This window comes from Alligator mississippiensis, chromosome 3 (assembly GCF_030867095.1).
Source record: "Alligator mississippiensis isolate rAllMis1 chromosome 3, rAllMis1, whole genome shotgun sequence".
NCBI classification, from domain to species: Eukaryota; Metazoa; Chordata; order Crocodylia; family Alligatoridae; genus Alligator; species Alligator mississippiensis.
In genome coordinates, this window is record NC_081826.1 from 196,482,062 (window position 1) to 196,495,375 (window position 13,314).

The following is a 13,314-nucleotide window of genomic DNA, read 5'->3' on the forward strand; positions in this document are numbered from 1 at the left end:
GTCCAGAAATACGGGCATGCTGTTGCATAATTAACTGTTAGAGAGTTTTATGTCCTTTCTTCTGAAGGTCTAATGTCCTTTTCCAGAGGCCGGACATCAACCTAGTACGGGATTGACCATTGTTCTGATTCAGTCCCTGTGTTCTTGTGTCACTGGCTGAAAACCCTAGCTGGTTCAGCTCTTCTGAAAGGGTTTCGTAGACTGCTAATTTGAGGACCTGATTGAGCAGCTAGTTAAATTATTTTCTCCACATGGCAGACATGAGAGAACCTGTATATGAAATAAAGGCATGTTTTCCCCAGTTTTCACTAAGCTGTCCATCTATGCGCAGTCTTCCAGAAATATAGCAAGTACAGCAAACATGACATGAACAAAGTGCTGGACCTGGAGCTGAAAGGGGATATTGAGAACTGCCTGACAGCTATTGGTATGTAACCCTGCTTGATAAGCAACTTGTTGTTTCTACATTGGGCTTTTTCATAGATAAACAGGTCGGGAGTAAAATGTTATGTATCTATACATGGGAAGGAATTTTAATTTCTTATTTTGGTTTCAATTAAAACCTAACATCATTATTGTACATGATATAGTTTATTAGCTACTACTTGTGAAATCCAATATGAACAGACTGTTATTTCAAATAAAGCAAATTACAATGAAAATGTAAATTTTCTAAAATACAGATGCTTCACATACAGACCCGAATGCTCATTTACAGTAAGATAACTTTATACTTCTCTAGAACTATAAAGGGACCTTAATTTAAAGTCCTCAGCTCTCTGTAAAGATCTCTTTATGAAAAGGCAACAGACAAATAAGATGTACAAAAGCAATATAAAATTGCCCTTGAGGAAATGAAAACCATCCTGTATTTTTTTTAATATGCTTCAGATTTACTATGTGCACTGATAAAGTATTGCAAATTGTCCTCCTGGGGCCTTTTCCAGGAAAAAAAAGCCCCGTACTTGTAAAGACTGAAGGCATATTGTATATTTTTATTTTCCTTGTTTCTCTTACTATGGCCCTTGCTATGTTATTATGAACAATATAAATGAAGACAGAATAGTTGGACTGAATAGTGCTTCACTTAAAACACCATATCAGTAGAGTAACCATCAGACTCGGAGTCAAACTTGGGCCCTTTGTTAGCTGTAGACAGCATAAATTTGAACTGTTTTCAAAGGGAAACAGCACTCACTGCTTGGGAACACCAATCAGCTGTTCAGCTGTCAATACTTATATTTGTTCCTATAGTGGTATAAGTGGTGTAAGCAGGTGTAACTTTAACCCTGAATGAAAAAAAGTTAAAGTTACAATGGTTTTGTTCCATTATATTGGAACACCTTATACTAATATAATTTTAAGACTGGTTCAAATGATATCTGTCCATGCTGTTTGTGTGAGTTTGTGCAAGTTACTGATAGACACGAACCAGCCCAAAGGGAAAATAGGTTAGGAAGAATCAACACAAACCAGCCAGTAGATTGAGCCAGACACATATAAAAGTTATACTGTCCTAGGCCGCATCCACATATGCAGGCATGTGTGATTTGTGATGCCACAAACCTCTTTTCTGGTAGCAGAACCCCGCCCCCGAAAAAAAAAAGGTACATAACATGCCAAAATAGCATTTGCTGGGATAAACATGGAGACCCCATGTGGAGGCACAATGTGCCTTGAGACAGGGGAACAGGCAGCCCTGGGCTGCCTGCTCCCTGTTTCCACATGTCATAGCGTGGGGGCTCCACTGCAGAGCCCCCATGCTTAGGCACATGGAGATGGGAGAGGACGCAGCCCAGGGCTGCCTGCTCTCTACCTGCTGCTCTCCAGCTGATTGGGGTACAGGGTGTCTCAGCATGGGGGCAGCCTGCTGGCTACTGTGTCCAGTTTTGGGCCCCTCACTATAGAAAGGACATGGACAAGTTGAAGAGAGTCCAGAGGAACAAAGAAAATGGTTTGGGGGCTGGGTCAAATGACATATGAGGAGAGGCTGAAGGAACTGGGTTTATTTAGTATGTAGAAGGGAAGACTGAAAGGGGATTTGAGAGCAGCCTTTAACTACCTGAAGGGTGGTTGCAAAGAGGATGGAGCTAGACTGTTCTCAGCGGTGGCAGATGACAGAACAAGGAGCAGTGGTCTCAAGTTGCAGCAAGGGAGGCTTAGGTTAGCTATTAAGAATACTTTCTCATGAGGAAAGTGGTGAAGCACTGGAACAAGTTAAATGGAGAGGTGGTGGAATCTCTATCCTTGGAGGTTTTTAATGCCCGGCTTGATAAAGCTTTGGCTGGGATGATCTAGTTGGGAAGGGTCCTGCTTTGAGCAGGAGGTTGGATGAGGTGACCTCCTGAGGTCCCTTCCGACCCTCATTTTCTATGGTTCTGTGATTCTAGCCCTGTGTTAAGGCACCCAGCTCCCCAGCCAGGCTCCCCCACAGCACATGGAGCCTGGTCAGAGTAGCACTCTGGGAGCCAGGAGGAACTGGGCACAGGGAGTTTGCCCACAATGGGACAATGGGTGGGCACAACGTTGATAATGTACAGAGGTGTGCATTGCAGCACAAAGTAGAGGCACAAGTTTGTGCCACTGCTATTTGTGCCACTGCAACTGCATGCCCCTGCTCATCTGGATGTGGCCCTGAAGTGCAACAAAGTTGGCATGTTGTCTGAACGGGACTACACACAGACAGATAGATGGAAAGCTCTTCATTATTGTTAAGCTTTTTGCCATTACTGGACTTACAAATAACTCTCAGTATTTTGTGCAAATATATCTTAGACATTACTTTAATTTGGTATGGCTAGCGTAGGTACCCAGAACAAGAGAACATACTGTCACACCTCCTTAATACTGAACATATGGTTGAGACGGTTAGTTTCCAGTTGGCATAGTTAGTTGTATCATATATTTCCTAATAAATAAACAGACTCACTGTGGTGTTTAAGAACTGCCAGTAAATCTCTTCTGTATGCTTTCTCTTCTCGTGCTGGACATTCAATTCTAGATGAATAGGAAAGAAAGTAGTGTACTATATTTTTCTGAATTTTAATATACCTTTTAATATAAAATATTTCTTCTGAAAATGACATGCATCTTAGATTTGAGTAAAAGAAAAAAGTAAAAAGCCCTTATTTGTACCACATAAGTTGTATCTTTAATATTGGCAGAAGGCAGGATAGAAATGCACCTAATAGAATATCAGAGATGCATAAATTTGCAAGAGCTCACTGTCTGACTTTAGACTAACATGACGAGCTGCCTCTCTTATTTATCAATGTATTTCTTTCTTAAATTGGGAATAATAAAATGTGTGTGTTTTAAACACAAGGATGTCTTGCATTTGAAGGAACACAGTATGACATTTCTGGTTCATTTTAAAGGAAGATACAGAAATAGTAGAAAAATCAGAGATGCTGCTAATCTAATGTACCTGGTAATGATAGAATTACTTTGTTTTTAAAAAGTGTTTTCTTCCCACACTTGGATGTGGGTTAGTAGTCGTTGTTACTGAAGTGTTATATATAATTGTGCGTTACTGTTCTATTACAGTGAAATGTGCTACAAGCAAACCATCTTTCTTTGCTGAAAAGCTCCACCTGGCCATGAAGGTAAATTATGCTGAGAACTATTTAGTAGGGTTTTGGGAACAATTTCAAAAGTAGGGCAACAATGAAATAGGCTAGATCATTGTGCTCATACAAAATTTTTCAGGAAAAAGCAAAGGGGAGGAAAATCAAGTGAGTTACCTTAAGAAGTGTGCTGCATAACTCAAAGAGTTAGGGAAAGTATCCATCAGTGATTCTCATTAGGAATTTAGTTGTCTTTCTAGCTCTCTATGCATCTAGAGTAGGTATTCAAAGTGAATTCTCATTTTAAAGATATTAATGTCTGAAATGGTGAATGCTGATCAAATGAGAATTAACTTTAAAAACCTATTTTACAAGGGAACTCCAGGGTCAACAGCTAAGATAGGGAACTGTATCAGTGTAAGCCTAATGGAGCTACATTAGAAGGGGACTGAAAAGAGGAATCTGAGGATATTAAAGCAGGAGAAGCTCTGGAAGCCGAACCTCTTCAAATAGGTGTGGAGACAAGAGTTTGCAGGTCCTGCAAAACAGCTATTTCTTTTCCATTGTTGAAAGTGTATGCAATTCCTTTTGGTGTGAAAAACGTATGTCCAGATAGAGGAGAGATTAACACATACTATGCTGATCATGCGTGACTGGTGCCTGGGGGGGCGGGGCACCAGATTGCCGACTGTGGGGAGGGGGGGTCCCCCAGTGGCCAATCACTGGGCTCAGAACCACCAGTGGCTAAACTGGTGGAACTGGAAGTGCACTTCCGCCAGCACTTCCTAGTTTCATGGCAGGTGCTTCCAGGGGGTGCACAGCCAATCTCAGGGGGTGCACATGCACCTGTGTGCACCTGTTACTCATCGTCAATTATGCTGATTGAAGAACAGTGTAATAATGATCTATTTTTAATAGGGCTCTGGGACCCGTCACAAGCAACTGATAAGAATCATGGTTTCCCGTTCTGAAATTGATATGAATGAGATCAAGGGATATTATAAGAAGCTATATGGTGTCTCTCTCTGCCAAGCCATTATGGTAGGTTTTTCCATTTCAGCTGAAATACAGAATGTAAACTAATAATTATTAGAAGCCTGGAAGGATGACTCTTGAGGAAATACTGAAAGAGATAGGATTAGTTAGTCTGGAGAAGAGAAGATGGGGGGAGGGGGGAACTTGAAAACAGTCTTCAAATATCTGAAGGGTGATTACAGAGGGAATGAAGATGGGCTTTTCTCTAGGGGGCAGGAGTTGAAGCAATGGTCAAGTTCAAGCTGCAGCAGAGGACATTTAGGTTGGAGATTAGGAGGAACTTTCTGACTATGAGGGCACTCAAGCACTCGAACAGGTTATGTAGAGAAGTCATGGAGTCTCCCTTCCTGGCAATTTTGAAAAGCAAGTTGTACAGATGCTTGGGTAGGATGGTTTAGTGAGGGATTTCATAGATTTCATAGATTTCATAGACAATAGGGCTGGAAAGGACCTCGGAAGATCATCGAGTCCAGCCCCCCGCCCAAAGGGCAGGAAGTCAGCTGGGGTCATAGGATCCCAGCAAGATGAGCATCCAGTTTCATCTTGAAGGTGTTCAATGAAGGCGCTTGAACAACCTCCGGATGATCCTGCCTTCAGTGGGGGGCTGGACTAGATAACCTCATGAGGTTCCATCTATACCCGATAATTATGATCCTATAATTAGAGGTCTGAAGGACTGGAAATAAACTCCACAGATATTCTCTTTTAGGTCACTAATTTTAATGCATTCTGGATTGGGGGAAAAAAGACTAGTAGCTGATGGCTATTTAGTGACATTCAGAAAAATAGTGTGGCTAATTCAGTTCCTTCAATTCCCAGTGTGTGGCACTGTTGCAGTGGCAATGTAGGTCACACTTTATGGTAGATTTGGCACAGAGGCCAAGGATTGAGCAGGAACTAAGTATCCATCAGCCCTATCTGTTTTGTTTTTTGGTTTTTTGAGGCACATCTTTAGGGTAGCATAGGAAAGCATGCATTGCTTCTGCCTGTCCTGTAAGTGATCAGGGGAGGGCTCCTAACCTTTATATTTATGCACGTTCTTAACTTCATGCATGATGAGTTGTGTCGTTACATTTAGCAGGACTAATCCGAGTTACCAACTTAATCAGGGGCATCAAACATGTGGTGGATTAGAAACTTTAGATCATAAGCTCTTTGAGTCATATAGGCTGTTCCTTCCTCTGCATGTTCTGAGGACTGAGCACAATAGGTCTTCTTGTCACTACTGTAATAATATATTTTATTGTGTTCTCAATTGACAGGATGAAACCAAAGGTGATTATGAAAGAATTCTGGTGGCTTTGTGCGGTGGAGATGACTAAGCTTCGGATTCTGCTGATGCATTCCAGCCTCATTGCCAAGGACCATTACCTTTGTCTCAGCCTTTACAACATATAATATAGGCTTTAAACAGAGGCATCTCTAGTTTGGACTATAGTCCACACATGCTATCTGGAAAATGTATAGCCTGGAAAATATATTTTAATATCACTATTAACTCTCTTTTTTCTACTATTTATCCAAAGCTAAAGAGCATACTAAAGGTTCTGTTTGCTTTAGGAAAACTATCCATGTAAAAGGACAGTTTTTGCCTGACAAGGCAAGTGCAGCTTTACAAATAAAATTAAATTTATGAAAAAGGTCTAGAATGTTCTTTGTGGCTGTTCTGTCCCACTAGTCATAATACTGGACATGAGAATGAAATAAAGTTTAACACAAAACAACTTAACAATTTTATATGGCACAATTGATCGCCCACCTTAAATAAATAGAATGGTATGGGTTTATGTAAACTGATGTTTGGAGGCAGAACAAAAAAAGGGTAAATACTAATGTGATATTTCAGTGGCGGTAGGCATTTCCAACCCAAAAAGCTACTGTTCCATGAGATGCTGTGTACTGCACCAGACCACTTAAATGGCTTAATTACTACGTCTGTAATGTAGTAATGTCAGGAATGCATAGATTTTCCCAGTCACACACTGATAGTGACAAGGGCATGATGCTCTTCCGTTTTTTGTTTGGTGGGGTGTTTTTTTGTTTTTGTGTGGGGGGGGGGAGGTTGGTATAGACCAAATCTAACAAAACCCCACTGAGACAAAGAGATTAGGGATTTAAATACATTCAGATGGACATCTAATCATATTAAGAATAATTTGCAACAAGACCCTTAATGTCATAATGCAAAAATATTTCTGATTAATTCTAATTAATTATCAATTATTAGAGCTGGATCCTCCAATCTGACTAATCTGCATTCTCCATTGGTATTGGAGACAGGAGACAGGGACAAAAAGAGTGTTTTCTTTAGTCCTAGAGCTGAGAGGATCCTTTTTATCACTGAAGTTTGAGATGAAGGCGCTCAACAATAATCACTATTGGTTACTTATGATAATAGATAAGTTAGTCAGGTACCCATCAATATTCCTCATTATGATAACATCCTGATATTGTCCACAGAATACTGTGACTGTACATAAAGATGCAAGACAATTAGAAAAAAAATGCAGGTCCCAATGGTAATGTGGTCAAACTATGGATTTAATCAAAGCATACTGTAAATTAGACTACTCAGAGCTAAAAGGTATGAAAAATCAGAGTAAACTGACAATGGTATAGTCATTTAGCTTTAGTATTGTCAGTATACTCTGATTTTTTTTTTTAAATCTCTCCACAAAAACAAAAACAACAAAACAAAAAAATTGCTTCTTTGAGCAAGGAGAGGAAGTGTAATACTTCATCATAACTCAGTCCTGGTCTACTCCTAATGCAGTAGTGCCTATATATTGTATATTTGAAGTGAACACTTATCTTCCATCTGGTGTTATCTATGCTTGTGTAATGTAAGCAAAGTTACTAAAGTAGTGGATGTCCTGCAGGATGGCTAAGCAGCCATCTGCTGCTCACTGTAGCAAGCAGTGCACTGAAGGAAAGTCTATGTCAGTGTTGTTCTTATTGAAAATGAGACCAGATGGCTTTTGTCAGGCCACACTGGCTGGGACCAGCAAGGCTAGAAGCCGGAACTATAATTGTGTGACCATGTTTCAACCAATCAATGTAAAATAGAGGAGAGAGATTAAAATGCAATTCAGCATCTCTAATAGTAATATTTATGTGCACATTTCAATGGAAAAATTGCTATAGTTTGTTTCCTATTTGGTTGCATTACAATTATTTGTCCTGTGTTTAGTCCTCCCAGTCTTTTGCCAATGTTTTAGAGCATGGGTGCTCAACTGCTGGCCTGCAGGTCAAATGCAGCCCAGGGATCCATGGCATTGGATGGCACCCACAGGGCTCCCCATGAATTGGGAATTTGGTAGCAGGGGTGCAGAGGCAATCAGTCACCCTCCCCCACTACCAAATTCCTAAGCCCTGTGCAGGCCAGTCAGTGCTGGGCCACACCCCCCAGCCCCATACAGTAGGTTAGAAGGCCGGGCCACACACCCTTCCCTGAGTACAGCTGGATCAGGCCAGGTCAGGCCACAATCTCGTCCTTCCCGCCCCACAGCACCCAGATCAGACCCACCAAATCCAGCCTATGGGTGGTCTGAGCCCTGTCCATCCAGCTAGGGAGAAAAAGGTTGGGGACCACTGCTTTGTAGAAAAGAATAACACCCGGATCAGAAAAACATATCAGAAGCCTCTGCATCTCCTTCTGCTCACCTGTGTGGAGAGCTCCTTTTCTACTAATGAGTTTTGGCCCAGAACTAGAACAACGGACAGGAAAAAAATGTTAAAGGAAGACAACATAGATGAGATGCTCCTTAAGATTTTAAGTACAAACATACTAAGTAGATCTCTTGTAAGATACTGTACAGCTTCTACTCTAGACACAAAGCTTCTGTTAAGATGAGATTTTTTTGGTATGGGAAGAATCTTGCATAGATTTAAGGCCTGAGACAAATCATATCAGATTAGTGCTGGGGCCATTATTGGGACCTGGCTACAGCAGCCACAAGTAACATAATTTACAGCAGCCCTAAGCGCTAGCTCTAGAGTGTGTAATGGGCTAAAGGATAAAGGCCCAAGTTGCTCAAAACCTGACTACCCTGTCTTCATTCCCCAAGGATGTTGTGTCAGTACAAATTAGATTCCAGGATTGTACGCAATGCCTTAGTTGAATTTTCCAATAATTTCCTTGAATCCTGTAATGAGGTCCGATCATAGTTCTGGGCCCCACCAGTCACAACAGAGAACCACTGTAATTCACCTCCTGAGGCTGTAGGGAAATTGGCACCACCCCCAGCAAGCCTGGATCAGTGCCCTATTGATGTAGTTAGAGTAGCTAATCCCCTCAGGCCACAGGGAACAGGCCCCACCTGCTCCAGCCTTTAAAGGCTAGGCCCAGTCTGCAATATTCTGTCTATGCAAAGACTTAGATATATGCTCCTGATCCTTGTGCACTTTCTTACTTCATCTATCAGATCTCTAGTTTTGACTGTGGCTTTGGCTCCTGATTCTGGTGTATTTTGGCATGTATTTTGACTCCTGATTCCAGCGCACCCTGACCCCATCTTTGGCTTCTGATTCTCATTCTGTTTCTGCCATTTCCTGACCCTGGCTCTGGCTCCTGATTTTAGTTCTGATGCCTGGCACATCCTGACTCTAGTTTTGGCTCCTGGCTCCAGTTCTGACATCTGGCAGCTCTGAACCCCAAGCTCCCTGAGAACCCAGACTTCACCCATGTGTCAGGTGGCCAGCCCTGATCACCCATGCACCAGTCACTAATAGTTTGTACAGATCCCATTTTTGGCCCTGCAAGGTAGGACCCAGTAGTTGATGTATAAGCTGCTCTCCAGCCTCACAACGCTTGACTCCACCTGAGGCCTCGAGCCCCAGGAGGTAGTCATCCATCTCCAGCAGGCAGTTCCATGGCTCTAGGCCCTGGTTGACAAACTTCAGAGCAGTACATGGGGGCCTGAGGGCCCTGGTCTCTCTTGGGAAGAGGGTTGTCACCTAAAATGCATAAAACTTTCCACATGTCCATCATCTTCACCACCCTCCAGCAAAAATAAAAGTTGGTGCCGATACTTCAGAGAGAGAAATAGGACTTGTTAGGCCATCTGAGGGAGGCAGAGGCCTGGGCTGGCACTTAGAAAACACTGAGTTAGTGTCCTATATTTTTAGTGTTCTGCACAAGGACATTTTGCATCTGCCTGCCCTACGAAGAATAAGCGGGGGGGGGAGGCACTTCCAGGAAACCAAAGTGTGTAGCTGGAGTAAGGGGATCTGGGCCAGCCTGTGGATATGTACCATTACCTTCCATCTACTTTATTTCCCTAATGTCAGGAGCAGGGGTCACCTCATGGCATCGCCCCTCCCCATTGTTGTGTATTGTGCATCTTTCCCACCTCATCATTTCTACAATGTAGCAATTGGCCCTAATGGACTTGGGTCCCTTGGGCATCAATGGACATTAATTTCACCGACGTGAAGCCCATCTCAGTAAGATGTAGGGCCAATCTGTTGGTGATCAAGTTGACTGATGGCACCTGGAATTTTTGGTGACTGAAGATCACCAAAAATGATTGCACTTTATGTCAGTGAGCAATATACATCAACCCTCATCAAGACAGAATCCGAGGTTGAGGAAGTAGAAGGATTGTGGGTTAGGCTACATGGAGGGCAAGGAGAAAGGGATTTGGTGGTAGGGGTCTGCTACAGACCCCCACACCAAGGGGAAGAAATAGATGCGGGGCTCCTGAGGCAACTCTCGGAGACCATAAAAGCTAAAGAGGCGGTAGTCATGGGGGACCTAAACTACCCAGACATCTGCTGGGAGACGCAGACAGCAAGGTCCCATCGCTCATGCAGGTTTCTAACCTGTGTACAGGACCTCCACCTGACACAGGAGGTGCATGGTCCCACTAGGGGGAATGCCATACTGGATCTGGTATTGGCAACAGGAGATGACATGGTAGGGGACCTCCAGATCGGTAGCCATTTGGGAGACAGTGATCACCTTATAATAGAATTCAACGTAAGACGGCGAGTGGGTAAGGTAACTAGTAGGGTGAAAGTGCTAGACTTTAGGAAAGCTGATCTCAATGCACTCAGGCGATTAGCCAAGGAAGCACTGCAGAGTAGGAGTTTTGAAGGGATGGGAGCCCAAGAAGGGTGGCTGTGCCTAAAGGAAACGATCCTTCGGGCACAAAGCAAGACGATCCCCGAGCGAGGCAAAAAAGGGAAAGGGGCCAGAAGGCTTCCATGGCTGACCAGAGAAATCCAGGGCAGCCTAAGGGCCAAAAGGGGAGCACATAAAAAGTGGAACCAGGGTGAGATCACTAAAGATGAATATACCTCCTCTGCTCGTGCTTGTAGGGAGGCAGTTAGGTGGGCCAAAGCTACCATGGAGCTGAGGATGGCAACCCAAGTAAAAGACAACAAGAAATTGTTTTTTAGATATATTGGGAGTAAAAGGAAGGCCCAGGGAGGAATAGGACCACTGCTAAATGGGCAGAAACAATTGGTGACAGATAGGGGGGACAAGGCTGAACTCAACGAGTTCTTTGCCTCAGTGTTCCTAAGTGAGGGGCACGACAAGTCTCTCACTGGGGTTGTAGAGAGGCAGCAAGGCGCCAGACTTCCATACGTAGATCCTGAGGTGGTGCAGAGTCATTTGGAAGAACTGGATGCCTTTAAATCGGCAGGCCCGGATGGGCTCCATCCGAGGGTGCTGAAGGCACTGGCCGACATCATTGCAGAGCCACTGGTGGGAATATTCGAACGCTCGTGGTGCACGGGCCAAGTCCCGGAGGACTGGAAAAGGGCTAACGTGGTCCCCATTTTCAAGAAGGGGAGGAAGGAGGACCCGGGCAACTATAGGCCAGTCAGTCTCACCTCCATCCTTGGTAAAGTCTTTGAAAAAATTATCAAGCTCACATTTGTGAGAGCCCGGCAGGGCAGATTATGCTGAGGGGAAACCAGCATGGGTTTGTGGCGGGCAGATCGTGCCTGACCAACCTAGTCTCTTTCTATGACCAGGTTACGAAACACCTGGACACAGGAGGAGGGGTGGATGTCGTATACTTAGACTTCAGGAAGGCCTTTGATACGGTATCCCACCCCATACTGGTGAACAAGTTAAGAGGCTGTGATGTGGATCTGCACAGTCTGGTGGGTGGCGAATTGGCTAGAGGCTTGCACCCAAAGAGTCATGATAGATGGGTCGGTCTCAACCTGGAAGGGTGTGGGCAGTGGGGTCCCGCAGGGCTCGGTCCTTGGACCGATACTCTTTAATGTCTTCATCAGCGACTTGGACAAGGGAGTCAAATGTACTCTGTCCAAGTTTGCAGATGACACAAAGCTATGGGGAGAAGTGGACACACCGGAGGGCAGGGAACAGCTGCAGGCAGACCTGGATAGGTTGGACAAGTGGGCAGAAAACAACAGGATGCAGTTCAACAAGCAGAAATGCAAAGTGCTGCACCTAGGGAGGAAAAATGTCCAGCACACCTACAGCCTAGGGAATGTCCTGCTGGGTGGCACAGAGGTGGAAAGGGATCTTGGAGTCCTAGTGGACTCCAAGATGAACATGAGCCGGCAGTGTGACGAAGCCATCAGAAAAGCCAATGGCACTTTATCGTGCATCAGCAGATGCATGATGAATAGGTCCAAGGAGGTGATACTTCCCCTCTATAGGGCGCTGGTCAGACCGCAGTTGGAGTACTGCTTGCAATTCTGGGTGCCACACTTCAAAAAGGATGCGGATAACCTGGAGAGGGTCCAGAGAAGGGCAACTCGTATGGTCAAGGGCCTGCAGACCAAGCCCTACGAGGAGAGACTAGAGAAACTGGACCTTTTCAGCCTCCTCAAGAGAAGGTTGAGAGGCGACCTTGTGGCTGCCTATAAGTTCATCACGGGGGCACAGAAGGGAATTGGTGAATATTTATTCACCAAGGCGCCCCCGGGGGTTACAAGAAACAATGGCCACAAGCTAGCAGAGAGCAGATTTAGATTGGACATTAGGAAGAACTTCTTCACAGTTCGAGTGGCCAAGGTCTGGAACGGGCTCCCAAGGGAGGTGGTGCTCTCCCCTACCCTGGGGGTCTTCAAGAGGAGGTTAGATGAGTATCTAGCTGGGGTCATCTAGACCCAGCACTCTTTCCTGCTTATGCAGGGGGTCGGACTCGATGATCTATTGAGGACCCTTCCGACCCTAACATCTATGAATCTATGAATCTATATGGGTAGACATAAAAGACTGTTGTCTCCTGTAAGACCTCCACCAAAACCCAACAACAGCTCCATCAAGACTGTGTTCCTCCACCAAAACCCACAGAGCTAAGCCCTTTGGCTTCCTTCTGCCCATTCCTCCCTAGCTCTTGGCCATGGTCTTCCTGAATTTTATCTCAGACCTTCTCTGCTCCAAAGGCCACACCACAGACTATTTTACTGAGGCAATCTGTGCCAAGACTATTTTGTTTCCTGCCATGGACTGACCATTGCCTGCAAAATGGCCCAGTCATTCCTTGACAGCATTTTCTGGCTACACTGGATGCCTGCCAGCATCATGTCAGGCTGGGGACTGCACTTCATATCTCACTTTTGACTGGAATCCCTCCAGCTTTTAGGGATGAAGGAAAGCCTTGCATCCACCCACCAACAGCAGATGGATGAACAGACTGAGTGGGCCAACAGGGTGGTGGACCAACATCTGCTAACTTCTATTAGAATGACTGACTTCCCTCCTTTCCTTGGCCAAGTTTGGTCT

The 13,314-nt window shown here is 44.4% G+C and overlaps 2 protein-coding genes across 3 annotated transcripts in view; one reads left to right on the forward strand and one right to left on the reverse strand.

Annotated features, from left to right (window-relative positions):
* Nucleotides 1-6,241, forward strand: part of ANXA1 (annexin A1) — a 28,146-nt gene extending 21,905 nt beyond the window's left edge. The window contains exons 10-13 of the mRNA XM_006277205.3: nt 332-427; nt 3,547-3,605; nt 4,485-4,607; nt 5,864-6,241. Coding sequence (XP_006277267.1) covers nt 332-427; nt 3,547-3,605; nt 4,485-4,607; nt 5,864-5,923 — 338 coding nt within the window. The 3' untranslated portion in view covers nt 5,924-6,241. The remainder of the gene's footprint in view (nt 1-331; nt 428-3,546; nt 3,606-4,484; nt 4,608-5,863) is intronic.
* The window catches only part of LOC109280815 (uncharacterized), a 163,203-nt gene that overhangs the window by 112,329 nt on the left and 37,560 nt on the right, over nt 1-13,314 (reverse strand). Inside the window, exon 2 of one of the 2 annotated variants that reach the window (XM_059724794.1) lies at nt 2,930-2,997. The exons of the other annotated variant lie outside the window; for it this stretch is intronic. Within the exon in view, the coding sequence (XP_059580777.1) occupies nt 2,930 (1 nt within the window). The 5' untranslated portion in view covers nt 2,931-2,997. The remainder of the gene's footprint in view (nt 1-2,929; nt 2,998-13,314) is intronic. 2 annotated transcript variants of the gene reach the window in all.